The 14888-nt window shown below is 39.9% G+C and overlaps 2 protein-coding genes across 4 annotated transcripts in view; both read right to left on the bottom strand.

The window, feature by feature from the left end:
- Window positions 1-2047, bottom strand: part of treh (trehalase (brush-border membrane glycoprotein)) — a 6736-nt gene extending 4689 nt beyond the window's left edge. The window contains exons 1-6 of the mRNA XM_010772743.1: window positions 1936-2047; window positions 1698-1845; window positions 1521-1608; window positions 1015-1115; window positions 784-876; window positions 526-642 (exon numbers count right to left, since the gene is read on the bottom strand). Coding sequence (XP_010771045.1) covers window positions 526-642; window positions 784-876; window positions 1015-1115; window positions 1521-1608; window positions 1698-1845; window positions 1936-2047 — 659 coding nt within the window. The remainder of the gene's footprint in view (window positions 1-525; window positions 643-783; window positions 877-1014; window positions 1116-1520; window positions 1609-1697; window positions 1846-1935) is intronic.
- Window positions 2048-2800: 753 nt separating this feature from the next.
- ddx6 (DEAD (Asp-Glu-Ala-Asp) box helicase 6) lies at window positions 2801-14398 on the bottom strand. Of its 3 annotated transcripts, XM_010772737.1 has the most exons (15): window positions 14313-14395; window positions 14117-14183; window positions 12969-13554; window positions 12814-12877; window positions 11952-12056; window positions 11084-11213; window positions 10567-10713; window positions 9496-9590; window positions 9261-9383; window positions 9006-9134; window positions 8685-8801; window positions 8133-8196; window positions 7109-7210; window positions 6835-7014; window positions 2801-5963 (listed from the first exon to the last, which is right to left on the bottom strand). In XM_010772737.1, the coding sequence occupies exons 3-14, from the start codon at window positions 13160-13162 to the stop codon at window positions 6839-6841; spliced, it is 1446 nt and encodes a 481-aa protein (XP_010771039.1). In that variant the 5' UTR covers window positions 13163-13554; window positions 14117-14183; window positions 14313-14395; the 3' UTR covers window positions 2801-5963; window positions 6835-6838. The 3 variants fall into 3 exon arrangements, with proteins under 3 accessions (XP_010771039.1, XP_010771040.1, XP_010771038.1); XM_010772738.1 differs by lacking the exon at window positions 14117-14183 and having other exon boundaries at window positions 14313-14398; XM_010772736.1 differs by having other exon boundaries at window positions 14117-14391.
- Window positions 14399-14888: the final 490 nt, after the last annotated feature.

Below are 14888 nucleotides of genomic sequence, written 5' to 3'. Positions count from 1 at the left end.
CATGTTTCCATGCTTTAATGTTCAAAAAGTCTTTATTTTTCTCATACTGCCTGTGCTGAAGCACCTCTTTTCACCCTCTGTCTGAAACCAGAGCCCAGTCTGCTCTGATTGGTTAGCTGGAAGGCTCTGTTGTGATTGGTCAACTGCTTAGTGATGTCCTGCGCCTTAGCAGGACTTCACGTTCAATGTAAGGGAGCGCTAGACAATAGATGTCCGAGTGATATCTTGTGATGTCACTATGTTACAGGAGTAAACAAAGGAGTCCAATGGAGGAGGGGGGGATATATAACATACTACAGGAAAGAGAAAACTTCAAAAAGCATAATAGGACCCCTAGCATTACATATAAACGTTGTGTGTGTGTCTTTCTAAATAAGCATGTTAGGAGAAACAAACTGTAGGCACAGAAAGATAGGAGCACTCAGGTTCTGATGTTTATTACGCCTTTTTCTTTCTATTTTGGAGGAGATGCAGCTGAAAAATGATAATGTGTGGTGCAGGACATCAGCTCGGCCATATTATCACCTGAGAAACTCTTTATCCATGGTAGCTCGATAGTAGCTCTCCACCATTAGAGTGAGGAATGGAGGCTGGCTGCGCCTTTCATAGTAAATCCGACCACCATTTGGAATGAATCCATATCTGTGAAATTGTGAAATCTGTTAATGCACAAATCACGAAATCCCCCCCTGGAGAGTTCCATATCCAAAGTGTACAATTTAGGATGTTATCTGCAGTGCGGTGGACTTCTAAGTGAGAGATGAAAGTTGCTTTAAGGCTCACCTGTTGACAAGGTAGAGGAAGTTTTGAATCATCCCGTGTGCCGTGTCTGTCATCTCTGACAGCAGGAGGCCGTTGATGACCCAGTAGGAGTCCCTGTTGGGCACAGAGAGGTGAACATCACTGTCTGCACACGGCACCAAGCTGGGCTTTCAGCAGGGACCCCTGCCTGGGTCTGACCCAGAGAGTCTTTTCTCCCTGACATCTGAGAGACAGCCTTCCTCCTTCACTCACCAGTAGTAGAGCTCCCTGAAGCGCCCCCCAGGCACAACAACAGGGTGCGGGGTGTATATCTGCGAGTAGAGCTCGGGGTGATCTTTGACACCTGTGCGGATCTGGAAGAGACATCATTCTTCAGCAGGCTTTAGACTCAAGTTTAAGTGGATGCGCAACTTCGATATACATAAAGGTAAGTCGTCAGGCATATACGCTTTATACGCTTGTGGACTTACCTTTAAAATGATGGTACTAACCATGGCTGTGTATTGATTTGATGTGTGCTTTCCTCTTTATGTAAACTATTAGGCTACCAAGTATAGTTTTATCTGAACTTTATATAATAGCTTGCTTTGTCCAACAAAGAAAAAAACCCCTCTAGGTATTAATTGTAATTACTGTCTAATAATTCACATCACAGAAACGTGCTTTTTATCTAATTAAGTTTATTTTCTTATGTATATATTAAATTAGTTAAGTTAGACTTAATTAGGCCAATCAAATAATCATTTCACTCAGCTCACCTTTCTGCCGAGGGATTTCCACAGATTATGGATTTTTGCAGCCCAGTTACGTAGTTGTTGGTCTGCTATTCCTCCTAGAAACTTTGGCCTGTAAATAGAAAACATATCAACAATGTCGACTAACCAAAGAAAATCAATACTGATCTGATCGAGAATCCTCTAGTAACTGGTTCTCACTTGGTATGCCAGTCCGGTGGTGTCCATGACTCAAACTCTGTCCCTGGTTTCTCAAAGTAATTACTGAGGAACTCCTGCAGTTTAGCAGGCGGGACGGTGTTGTTTGGAGATTCATTTGAAAGGTTGCGAAAAGCAGACAAAACAACGTCTACAGAAAACAAAGTGGGCAACAAAGGAGTCACATGAAGAACACAATTGTTCCCTTCTTTTTACATTTTTAAAAACAACTTAAACTTACCAGGAGTTTCCCTCAGTTTCATGTCAACAAAGTATTTATCATCATCAAACAGTTTGGCGGTCTGCACCTGATGCAAGATGGGCCCGGTGCAGTATATTTCACTGAAATTCATTTATAGTGGGCAATTATTAAACAGACAAGTAAATCAAATATTGACAAGTAGAGTCCTTCAGGGAAGCAATAAAGCCATATGTCACTGTAAGTAAACAGGTGAGGGCAAAGGTCTGCTGATATCTGCTGAAGGGGGGAAAGGCCAGATATATGGAAGGTCTGTGGTCTGTGGTTTTAACATTTAAATAACCTCAGGTGCTCAGCAACAAAAGGCTGCTTTTTATCCCACAAACGAAGCAAGCAAGTAAAGACGGCTCACTGCTAGTCTGCTTTCCACTGAGCGATTATTCTTTTAGGAAATTCCTACACGATATTAGACTTTAAAAAGTATTAAAGTAGTTTCCAATAAGATCCATTACTTTTGGTGGGAAATGCACTTTTAGGTTAAGACTCATTTCAGATGAATCTGTTTTACAGCCATAAATCAACCAGATCTTTAGAACCAGCAGAAGTTAAAGATCAGGAAGCTGTCTCAACAATCTCTTGAATACAAAAACCTTTCAAGGAAAAACACCATCTTACCTGTCACATGGGGGAGGAAGAGCTGCATTTACACAGGCATAAAGAGCCAGAGTTGATAAACAGAGAAACAGCGACTTGTGCATTTTGAGTCACAAACCAAAATGAAAGTGCATGTTTGCTGTGGTCTGAGAACATCCTCCAGGTCAGAGTTCACTCGCAGCGACACACTGACACCTGGCTGTGAGAGAGCGACGGGACACTGCAGTGCTCCAAGGAAAACACAACCACAAGATACCTTTCAGTGAGCTTTATTTTCAACATAACTTTCAATTGTTTCCAACAATATTGATAACATCCTTTTTAAACTCAAGTCCATTTAAAAATGCTTCACTGAAAAGAAAATGTTCCAATTGAATAACGACCAAATTTCCATCAAATAAAAGAAAAAAGATTAACGCAGGCTTTAAATTCTTCACTTAAATTTGGAGATTTTTTGTTTTAAGTAAGGTGAACTCTACTTCTTGAACGTTTCATTTGAAAGAAAATACAAAAATCCAAATTTAAGGGCAACTTTTTCAAAACGTTTTTAACTTATAACCGTAACTGGATCTTAAGATCATATCTCGTTCTTTGTACGGCCCAAAGCCCCTCCCTCCCCAATTTGTTTTACTGATGCATCAGTTTTGAAAGCAGTCCTCTCATTTTCTCTAAAAATAAGTGATGGGTTGGTCAAAATGTACACAAAAATTGTGTTTTTTGTAAATGTGTTGGGAATCTGAAATGAGGATAAACCTGTGCATCAGGGCAGCAAGAGCTCAAATTTAAACCACCCCACAAATTTAAAACAATTCCTTAAAGAATGAGACAATTTATTTACAGAAAACTATCAAATTGAGGCGCCCGATCTGGGGCGAGATGCTCTTGTCTCAGTCTTTAAGGTTCTCAGAGTGGCAGCAACTGGCAGTAATGTAGCATCCAATCAAAAAGTAGCAATACACTAAATCTTGAAGGATTGCCAAGTTATGCCCTGGAGGCGTTGGCTTTGCCGTTACTGCCGGTGGGCCACAGAGAGACAGGCAGCTGCCAAACGCCTGTGCAGTTAGATCCCAGTTCTCTCAACGAATCTTTCATTTAAATTAGAATATTTTTTTTTCAAACAGCCCTCCCCTCAACCCGAAACAGCCAAATTAGATGTGCATGTATTTAAGGGACGACAACACTGAGAGAACAGGGATCAGTCCTAACCAATGAGAAATAAAAAGGGACTTTTAAACTGAACATCGTCACACTGGTACATTTTAAAAGAGCTTAAATTAAATGTGCAATACTACTTCTCATTGATTAGAACAGTTGGAAAGCATCTCACTATAACAAGGGGAACCCAGTTTGCAAAAAGGTTTCAAACAGGTGTCCAGATGATCTTAATGCAAAGTAGGTTATGCTGCATAAAAACAAACCGTAACCAAAAGCCCAAATGTCAAAGCAATAGAGAAATAAGCCATAAACTCAGCAGTCTGAGGTGCCCAGGGTTTTTTTTTTTTCTTTAAACAAGCAGTCCGACTAACAGTAAAATGTAATTCTTCTTGCCCATTCCCCCTATGTGCCAATTTTTTTTGTTCTGCACCACTGTTCCCATTTGGGCATGATGGGTGTTAAAAGCGGCGCAGTCAGTGTTTTTCCTGAACGTCTCTGTGCGCCAAGTGCAGCTCAACCTGCTCAGGTTGTTTAACGAGGCTTCTTTTCTTTTCTTTTTATAAAGCCAGCTAACTTGCAATGCAGAGATTACATTTCTGCTACATTTTAGTCAGATAGTTTGTTTTGATGCATTCGGCTAACATTCGTCAAAAAGGGGAAATTAATCCACGGCTCCCTGCTCAACATGTGTGAAGCAATGTCGCCGTGCATAAAGAGCACATAGATCAACGTAACAGATAATACCTCTGACAGAAAACGTATTCTGTTCAAATTCAGCTGCACTGCAGCGAGTAGTACTACTACATGATAGAATATTATTTTCTCTTCCAATAACAACACTCTCTATAACTGCAGATCTTCAGAGTGTGCTTGAGAGTTTGTTTCACAAGTTAAGGCTGGGGACAAACAAATAATTCATTACTCGAACGCTCAACAAAGCCATCCGTCTAGACCAAACTCTTGTTAATACTGGTAGCAGGAGAAAAAGGGCGATAATTTAAACAATCTCATTTTAAGTGCTTTGAAGAATTGCACTCTCCTTCAAATGTTGAGGGGCTACAAAGATTACCAGTGATGAACTCTGCCTCCTGAAACATTCCATGCACAAGGTCATTTCAATGTTTTAGATTCTAATAAATTCTGCACTTTCTAAAATTATAAATAAATTCACAGGCCAACATTGCAGATCAAACAAACCGGCAGTAAAAAGGAAACGTCTCCAGTGCTAACAAGAGAGAAAGGGGGGCGAAAAAAAAAAAAGCTCTACAGTTTGTAGCCAGCCTTTTGAACTTGTTTTAAAACAATCTTAAAATGAACGTATATACACAAGGAGTAAAGTGCAGCCAACATGTCCGCTGCACGTCTCGTAGAATTAAGTATGGCCATCCATAGGAAGGTGAAACACAGGACAAAAAAAAAGCGTTCCCTACGATTAAACTCCGCCGAAACAGGAATCCTCATGACTCGTGGTGTTGAGAGGCTGCTCATTCATTTTTAGTGTTCTGATAATGAAGACGGAGGAAAGGCTCTGGGTCTTTTAGAAGCGCAAGCTCCTTCCAAGTGACCGGACAAGTCTGGCTGTCTCTTGGGAAAAATCCAGCATCTCTGTCCATGGAACATCCAAGTGTGTCCTCATTTATCAGCCAGACTCAAGTGCAGCTAAGCCAGCTAAAAGATAAATCCGACCGGCTTCCCTCCCAAATATCTCCATTCCTTGCAAACGTATGACCCAACCAAAAAACAGTTATGGTTTCACCTATGTGTAAATTAGTGTAGCCATTTCTCAATTAGGTGAACGTGAGTGTGTGGCATGAAGTGATCAAGATGAAGGATAATGAGGGGTTATTACTTTAGAACGAGTTGAACTGCTTGTTAAGGCACTTGATACAAATTGGTTAAAACTTTCAAAATAAAACGTGGAGAATGGAGGGTGTCGTATAGTGGGCTGTTGGTGCTGGCTTTGTGTCATTGGTGGATATGAATCTTCACGATGTGCATTGATATCTTTTTTTTCTCGACTTGGTCCCATGCTTTCCTCCAGGTGCTCATGTCTTCAGGGTGTGGTGGAGCAGCTCTGAGCCCTATCAAAAAGGCAAATGAGTTCTTCCGAAACGCGTCCATCAAAATACACATTCCTCATGGTGGCATCCAAAAAAGGAAGACAAACAGAAACTGTACATAAAAAAACTAAAACGAGAACTCCAAGACGGGGGGGGGGGTGAAAAAAAAAGATACAAAAGGGGAATGGAGGATGGACTGATCTGGAAAGAAAGAAGAGTGAAAGAAGGTTAGTTCCTTTAATATCTAAAACATGTTTAAATGATTCAGCATGCATTAATGAAAATATGGCATTACAGTTATTCGCACAAAAGGGGGGAGTGTGGGAGAGAAACTCCCTCTGGAGGGAACAGGGATTTAGCCTTTGTAGACCATTTACATGAACAGACGCCAATACAACACTCTATGAGAGGGGAAACCCACAAACGTATAATAGGGCCCCTTTTCACAATCAGGGTTCATACACTTTTTCACCAATGATTTTCAATGACTTTTCCAGGTTTTCAATGACCGTACGAACCCTGCACAATGTCTTTTGATCGTTCTTGACTTTTTTTTAACAGTTTGTGAATGAAGTGAAACCAAATTATGCCATTTCTAGATTAACTTGAACAGACTCGTTGAAAAGGACAAAGACTATGCGCCTCCTGCAGCTGCTAGAGATGGAGTGACCGGCTGAAGGACACTTCAGCTCAGACGCCTTGTGTAACACGGGGCTTTTAACAAAATAAAGTTGAATAAACTGCAGCCATACCAGAGAGTTATTGCTCATGTTCCTACGTCTTCTCACAGCAGGAAACACCATCAGGGTAATAACCGTAATAATGCTTCATTTATCTTTTGTTGTGCCTTTGAGTTATATGAATGACCCGGCATGCACAGTAGCAGAACACTAGCACAGCAAATTGTAATGTGACCCATTTATCAGTCTAATAAGAAGATCTAGTTTCTTGGCCGGTGTGTTCAAATGGAATCATTGCATCAATAATACAGAAAACGGGAACAGAAGAGCAGCTGAATGACCCTGAAAGAGTAAATATGTGTTGTTTGTATTGGCCTTGTGTCTGTACTCACTGGCTCATGGCTTGATTTCTTCGCCACTCTCGCTGTGGTACTCTGCCACGTATAAGCTCTTGTCGATGATGCCGGGGATGGGCTTGATCTCTGTTCCGAGCTGCTCCTCGATCCCCTTCAGGTTGAAGCGGTCATCGTAGGTGATGAGGTTGATGGCCAGACCCAAGTGTCCAAATCGGCCTGAGATTAAGAATGTGAAGGTTTCAATCGTTATTCTCAGCAATCATTATGATTTGTACAAGAAGGAAACGACATAACCAGTATTGGCTCTTACCAGATCTACCGATGCGATGGAGGTACGTTTCTCCCAGCTTGGGAAAGTCGAAATTGATCACAACATTCACAGCTTGAATGTCAATTCCTCTTGTGAAGAGGTCTGGAGGAAACAAAGAAAGAAGGCAAACTTATATTAACACCATTATACATCTGAAGCAATATGTTAAATATGTGCATAACAGCCAGTTCAATTATTATTTTAACCCGTATGACTCGGCTGGAATTCAAGAGATGAAAACAATAATGGTGTTCCGATTAGTACCAAAATAACAACCGAAAAACGTGGACAAACCTGTGAAACAAGTCATTTCAAGCCAACATGTCACAACAAAATAATATGTACGAATGTGTCACCAACATAACACAGTTTCCCTTTCGTTTCTTTTCAGTCTCGCTGTAGCAAAGCCTCCCATTACCCCAGGCTAACGGCACACTCCAAAATGTTGTGCACTTCTACCTTGGAAGGCTGGGTCAGCCTTAGCCGTTTTCATGCTGGAAACTCATCAAAATGGTTCCATTCTTTCATGATCAGGTGGATCATTCCAATAAAAAGGTTTTCTAACTACAAGATGTTTTAAATCTGAAACCTGATGCATTGTTCTGCTATGGCTGTATAGGAATTTGGAACAGCAGCTTGTTTTCAGTATGATACATCCTTCTGGTAAACCCTGTGAGCCAAACAGCTGTTTATGTCCACTATTCACACATGCAAAACACATTCTGGATGACATGTTCTAAAAAGTACGTTTTGGCAAGAGAGGTTGTGCGAAGCTGTAGCTTGCTAGTTGGATTAGCCTGGAGAATCACGCTGAATTGAGAACAATATGTCTAGCTGTATGCAGATGTTTACCTGAAGTCCATGTCACAGTAAGCAATACAAATATTACATTTAACTAAGCACTTCCCAAACCCTCCAGCCTTTTTTTGTACAAAGATGCTTGTTGAAACTAAACCGCTTCATTATTTGTACAGTTCTACTTGTAACATTTGGATTAGTACATGCACATGGCTCTCCTACTTACCAGTGCAGACAAGATTCCGGCAGAGGCCGTTTCTGAAGTCGTGGAACACACGGTTGCGATGCTCCTGGAGAGCAGAAAAGACATGTCCAGTAAGCCTCACATGTGGTGGATCTGCAGTGCAACACTTCCTGTTTTTGTGGCGTATTAGCACCACGTTAGCTCTGTTGTGAACGTCTGTAAACCTTTTCTAAAGTACAAGCTGCCAAACTAGGATGTTATGTGAATCCATTCAAATGTAATAAAAGTCAACCTGAAAGAGTAGAAGACAAATAACAAGGCAGCACAGTCGAAACGCTGTGGTTTGTAGTGCATGTTGTTCAGTTACCCAGTTGTCAACAGTACTGTTTCTCAGAGCTAGCAGTGGCAGCAACGCTCCAAAAATAGAGCATTCACATCAAGTCGAGGGACATGCATGCATACACGATGCGCCGCTTTATTGCACACCAAAAGTTAAAGCAGCAGCTGTCCTGCCATGCACCCATCACCACCTGTGTGTATTTTGGTCTTAAATCTGGTCGTGCTGGTATTTCTGAGGCAGTGCTTTGAGCTGACCTGTCTCATCTTCGCATGAATGTAGAAACATGAATAACCGAGCTGGGAGATCTTCTTGGCAAGGAGCTCTACTCGCTGAGAGGAGTTGCAAAAGATTATAGACTGGTTGATCTGGAGCTGCACATTCAAAGAAAAAAAACAGCAGTGAATCCAGGTGTAGTCAATGTTGAAATAAATGTATATGAAATTAAAATCAAAACATGTCAAAATGAATGCGTTATTTATGACAGGACAGTTTTTATTACAAGCCTGCAGTCAAGGTGGCCTTTTACATCTGTTTAAATAACAGCTTGAGTTTATACAAAGAAAAAGGACACTTACCCTGGAGAACAAGGTGTTGAGGCAATGGACCTTTTGCCTTTCAGTTACATAAGCGTAATACTGAGTCACACCCTTCAGTGTAAGCTCCTCCATCAGGTTGATCTCATAGGGTTTCTGCAAGTGTGCGTTCTACAAAGCAGGGGGAGACAGGAGCCGTTATAATCAGGTTGTGCCGCAGATTATGAAGGCTGATTTGCGCTGAGCAATAAGAAATGATAAAGATAAGTTGTTGGATCAAACCGGAGAAATATGTACCATAAACTTCTGCACGCTGAGAGGAAAGGTAGCAGAGTAAAGCAGGATCTGCCTCTGCTTGGCCAGGAAGCCCAGCATCTCCTCCATCATGGACACAAAGTCCTGGGACAGGAGTTTGTCAGCCTGTACAGCAGAGGAGCAAGTTGATATCAGTCTATCGGTGCAGAATACACTGTAAAGTCACACTGGTAAATGTAGAACAATAAGGGAACGATAAATAAACAATTCAACTCACTTCATCCAGAACGACCATGTGCACTTGATTGACTTTGGCCACTCCTTTCTTGATGAGGTCCAAAATCCTCCCAGGAGTAGCAATGACCACATGTACTGTAAAATAAATAGACCATTTGGAAAACAAATTAAATAAATATAGCAGACACACGGGGCTTAAACTAAAGACAGACAGTGATGAGTTGGCTCAGGATTTTAAATTAGTATAGCTAAAAAACTAATTGAATTGAGCTGCTCATACTCGCACTGCAGTATGCCTTTTAGTCATGTATTCTGTACCTGCTGTGTTTATTTATTTATTTTATTTCATTATCTTTGCTTTTTATGCCTGTTTTCAAATGCCATTTAATTATGTATTTATGCTGTATTTGTTCTTAAATGTCTTTTGTTTTTATTTTGTAAAGCACTTTGAATCGCCACGTGCTGAAAAGTGCTATATAAATAAAATTGCCTTGCCTAATTGATATGTCATGTCAATCGCACTGGCAATATTCAGCCATGTGTGACTGCAGTATAGAAAGCTGTATCTAATTCTGAGGAATATCTGCAAATAATTGGCAATATTCACTCTTGATTGGCTGCCAAAGTTCAACCGTCTTCCAATCAAACATCAACCAAAAATATAAAGAAAAAAAAAACACAGTGAAACACGTCCTGATAACAGGGTTTATATGAATCGGTTTTGTTTATGTGGCGAGTAAGTACAAAGATGATTGCCTTTAGACATACTCAGATTGAAAATATCCAACCAAAGAGGATAGGGACTCTTTACTATCTGCGTTAGATACTGACAGTATCAGATCAGACTTTCCAGACTCAAGACAAAATACTTGAACTAGACTGACATGCAACAACTTGAACTCAAAATATAACTCCACCTAAAGATATGCCCAATTTGATGTTGCCATTTTTATTTTCAACAGAAGAGATTGCGGTTTCGATTTGCTTGTATTTAAATAGTATGCAACAAAACTTATTTTAGATATTAACACAGTAATTGGCATGAACCCAAACAAAACAACAACATATGTAAACATCAATGGCACGGTGCATGTGTATCAATTGTGCTTACCCGTTTCATCAAGTCTCATGATGTCGTCGCGGAGGTTGGTTCCACCTGTGGTCGCCATTACCTTCACTCCACCCATGTGTTTGCTGACCTGGATACTTATTTGGCTAACTTGCAGAGCCAGTTCTCTGGTGGGTACTATGACCATAGCTGGAATAAAAGCAATAAACAATCTTGTGAGAAAATACTCATACCTATTTTAAATCATGAAAAAAAGCTTTAAAACCATTAAGCTTCACAAAAACCTTGATTATAGTCTTTATTAAAGTTTGACAGAGGGTGATCATTTAATTATTATTTTGGAATACAATCACACAACTAGGTCAGAAACTTTTCTTAATTATTGATACATCTTGAACAAATTCAATTTACTTATCAATCAAGTCAGAGAAGACTATTAAATATTCCCAATTGATCAAATAGAACTTCAGATTTTTGCTTGAACAATTATGAAAGACTTCGGCGAGAATCAAGAGTTCACTTTTTGACTTTAACTGTAACAGAAAATGAGCTGTGTCACCTTGTATGCAGTCCCTCTTCAGGTCAATGCGTTCAAGTAAGGGAATGAGGTAGGCTCCACTCTTCCCTGTGCCGTTCTTGGCTCTGGCCAAGATATCTCTTCCTGACAGTGCGATGGGAATGCTTTCCTCCTGAACAACAAGCAGAAATGACAGATTCATACACAGTTCTACATGTGTTGGTTGGTACAGTCATTGCATTGCCTATTCTAACAAAATATATTCAATTTAAACTGGATGGAAAGTAAAATAGTAACAGTGCTGAGGTATTGGTCTATTAATACCCCATGCAGGCTACTCAGCAACACAAGTTAAACCCTCTTAGTGGGTCCATCTGAATAGGTCAGACGAGGAGAACTCGGGGGATCAAACTCATTAGAATAAATGGTCTGGGAACCATGAAAATACAAAATGTAATGGCATTTCAGCCATCACAATTTTAGTCTGGACCTAAGCAGTGGACTGAGAGTTAATGCCATGCCAAGAGTTTGCCTAAAAAAGGCTTAACTCTTTGAATAAAGGCTTACTTTCTTGTGTGCTGCTTCACCAGAGCCCGACTAAGGACCAAACCAAATTCTAAACCCAGTGTCCAGATTTTAAACAAATCCCCACCATTAGGATTCAATTTGAAATTGAGACGCAGGAGTTATATCACATAAAAAACCCTAAAGAGTGATTTACTGATAGACAATAAATAAAAGTATTTTGTATGCCTAATTAAGCAAAGGTATCAAAGAGAATGTTTTGTTAATATACTGGAATGACTAACAAGATTTTAAGAAGGTGACAAAGCTTATAATAAAAAAGGCACGCCCTCCTTTAAATACAAACGCGCCTTCTTGATTACATCTGAGTTTTGTCTCAATGTACCTGGATTGGAGAGGGCTTTTCCCAGCCCATCTCAAAGATTCCCATTAGCAGCTCCCTCTTTAGGCAGTAGTCTTCAAACTCGTTGCCTTTAGTTGCAGTCACATCCTGTCATCATAAAAACAAGCAATAATTAGCATTTAGTTGAAAAGATTTAAACAAAAAGTTACTAAATTAATAAATTATGACCAGCTGATAATGAAAGGAGAGGTTTTTATTTCCCTAAATAAGTGCACTAAAGTGTTAACCAATTACAGAAATTCCCAATAAAAAAAGGGCTCTAAAAATCTATCATGGAAGCACTTTTAAACAAAGAATGTATAGAAACAAACATTTTGAAACAGTTTGTTTTCTTAAATCTAACCATGTCGTGAAGAAGAAAAAATAAAACACGACTTTCAGATCAAAAAACCCAGACAGGTGGATTCAAGTGGAACACTAAACAAGTCAAACACCCAACGCGAAAACTGCAACAACTTTAATAAGAGGAAGGCTTTAAGAATGAAAGTATGTTCAAATAAAAAAAGGACACAATATAAATATAAAGGCCCCCCAGATCTTAGTGGATAATGTCCGTTAAGGTATTACAGCGTATTTATGGTTAACAGAAAGTTAATACATGTATACTGTATTGCTTTGCTTATTTTTTTCATGTGAAATGTTGTATCATTTGCACCAAAGTAATGGTATGTATATAATATCCTTATTAAATTAACATAGCCAAGTTTAGCAGGGTTTTCTAGCATGGCTGGCAAAAAAACAAAACAATTGCTGACATTTTAATGAAAAATGTATAAATGAGAGCACGTGACCTAACTAGAAACAACATGTCAAAAGCAAAACAGAATAACTATGTTGTACAAACCGATGTTCTCATCCTCGTGTCTTTGGGGGGCAATTTCAAATTTTTCTTCCAGTCGTCTCCAAGCCTATGAAAGATAAAAGTTATTTTTAGCATGAAACATAAGATTTGACAGCAATACCTTTGACAACATGCCATGTATATATTTTATCACTCACTTGATGACAGCGTTGGTTGTAGGGGCTGGTAGGGAATTGCCATTGTTGATTGTGCCTTTCATCTGAATGAGCTGCTGTTGAGGGCCTCCCACACCTCCACCTGGCGCTCCAGCAGTCTTCACTGAACCTCGGAGCTGTCCATTCTGGTTGGACAAGCCCAAAATCATTGGGTTCTCTGTCCTGGCGGTACTCATGTTTGCTATGCTTTCTTCTTCCAGTGGCAATGAGATATATATCAGTCTCTAGATGCAGCGAGTCCGCTCTGCTGGGACCACTCAATACTTAAGATTGTCCTTCACTCTTGAGACTTCAATAATTATCCAAATGTAAATTGTTCAAATCGTGTTTGTCTCAGCAGGTTCCTCAACAGTACTGCCGTGTGTGGGACGTCAAGTGTAAAAAATAACAAATTCCTCTTCTTATTTTTTAATTAGGATTTAGCATAGATGGAATTATCTGCCATTGCCATATGGAAAACCATACACCAGGAGGGCTGATCTAGCTTTCAAGTACTGGCAGACTGTTCAGCTAGCCATCTTGTTTAGCTTCACAGAGCCGCTGCGTCCTTTATCAGGTTTCTCCAACCCTGAAACATACGGGACAGAGAGTGTTAAAAACATCTTATCCGACAAAACAGTTCCATGATGATAAGCGGAAATTACAATATACTGTATTTGGAGGGTATGGAGACATATCAAATCATTATTCAGCTGAATAACTGGCCGGCCTACATGTCAAAAGTTGACCGACACAGCGGTGATTCGTAATGTTATTTAGTTAACCTTTGCTTGCTTATATGAAAACATTGAATTTCGAGGTCAATCCCAACATTAGGTTAACTGTAAAGTAACCCCAACGCTGTAACCTGAAAGTCTTAAGAGGGTACATATCTGAACACCGCCGAGGAGCAGTTTGTCTGTTAAATACAACCAACTAGATGCTAACGTTAGCCTTCTGCTAGCCGTGGACTTCTGGCTAACTAGCAAACGAAGCTTTAGCTTCGTGCTAATGTTTTGCTGGTTCGGTTAACGACGTTACAATACTGGATTCAGAGCATTGTTTGTAACTGTCAGATTGTTATAACACCATTCGAAATAACACTTGACACTATTTCCAAAGAGTACTATTTGACAAAATGAGATACCCACCATTTACTAATCTCAGCCAGGTAGTTAGCTAAGCCGACTCGTTTTCCGTGCTAGGTCGGCTAGCAAGCTAACAAACAGGTGAAATAACATTTACAGTAAACGCCAAATGTACAAGTCACCAAAACATGAGAAATAGGGTAAAGAACTATGCAAAGGTAGGAATAGTTTAGATGTACATGCAGTTAGCTGAAATTACCGGTTCTCTATGCGGTGTTTGTAAGGTGTTCTCAATTTTTTAGCTGACTACGAAAGAGGCTTGTCAACCAACTGTCCAAGATGGCTTCCACTCGCTTTTGAACCCGCCCCCATCCACCTAATCAGCTGATTTCATTTATAATCAAGGATTTACCTATGGGGTGAGCTTTCAAATCAAATCAAATCAAATCAAGTTTTATTTATATAGCACATTTATAAACGATTTTTGGTCGAGCCAAAGTGCTGTGCATATAATAAAAATAGCCTACAGTAGAGACACTTTACAGCAAATACAACAGCACAGATTGTTCAGAGTATCAGTATGAGAAAAAAACGACACCCTCTATCCTTAGACCCTCACATCGTACAAGGAAAAACTTCCAGAGAAAAGCCACAGTTTAAAGGGAAAAAAATGGTAGAAACCTCAGGGAGAGCAACAGAGGAGGGATCCCTCTCCCAGGACGGACAGACGTGCATTAGATGCCGTGTGTAAATTGAAAAGATAATACATTTGCAACATAGGTAGTCCAAATGTTTGGAAATGCATGTGTGTATAATAGGAACATGAATCCACGAG

The sequence above is a fragment of the Notothenia coriiceps genome, unplaced genomic scaffold (genome assembly GCF_000735185.1).
Source record: "Notothenia coriiceps isolate Sejong01 unplaced genomic scaffold, NC01 NC01_scaffold00011601, whole genome shotgun sequence".
NCBI classification, from domain to species: domain Eukaryota; kingdom Metazoa; phylum Chordata; class Actinopteri; order Perciformes; family Nototheniidae; genus Notothenia; species Notothenia coriiceps.
The sequence above is the reverse complement of the archived record's forward strand: the minus strand, read 5'-3'. Positions and strand labels throughout refer to the sequence as shown.

Excerpts from the sequence above, each read along its gene's own strand:
- ddx6 (XM_010772738.1), bottom strand. The coding sequence starts at position 13,162 with ATGAGTACCGCCAGGACAGAGAACCCAATGATTTTGGGCTTGTCCAAC. Across the intron at positions 11,214-11,951 it reads AAAAGCCCTCTCCAATCCAG|GAGGAAAGCATTCCCATCGC; the intron begins GTACATTGAGAC and ends CTTGTTGTTCAG. Across the intron at positions 10,714-11,083 it reads GAAGAGGGACTGCATACAAG|CTATGGTCATAGTACCCACC; the intron begins GTGACACAGCTC and ends CTTTTATTCCAG.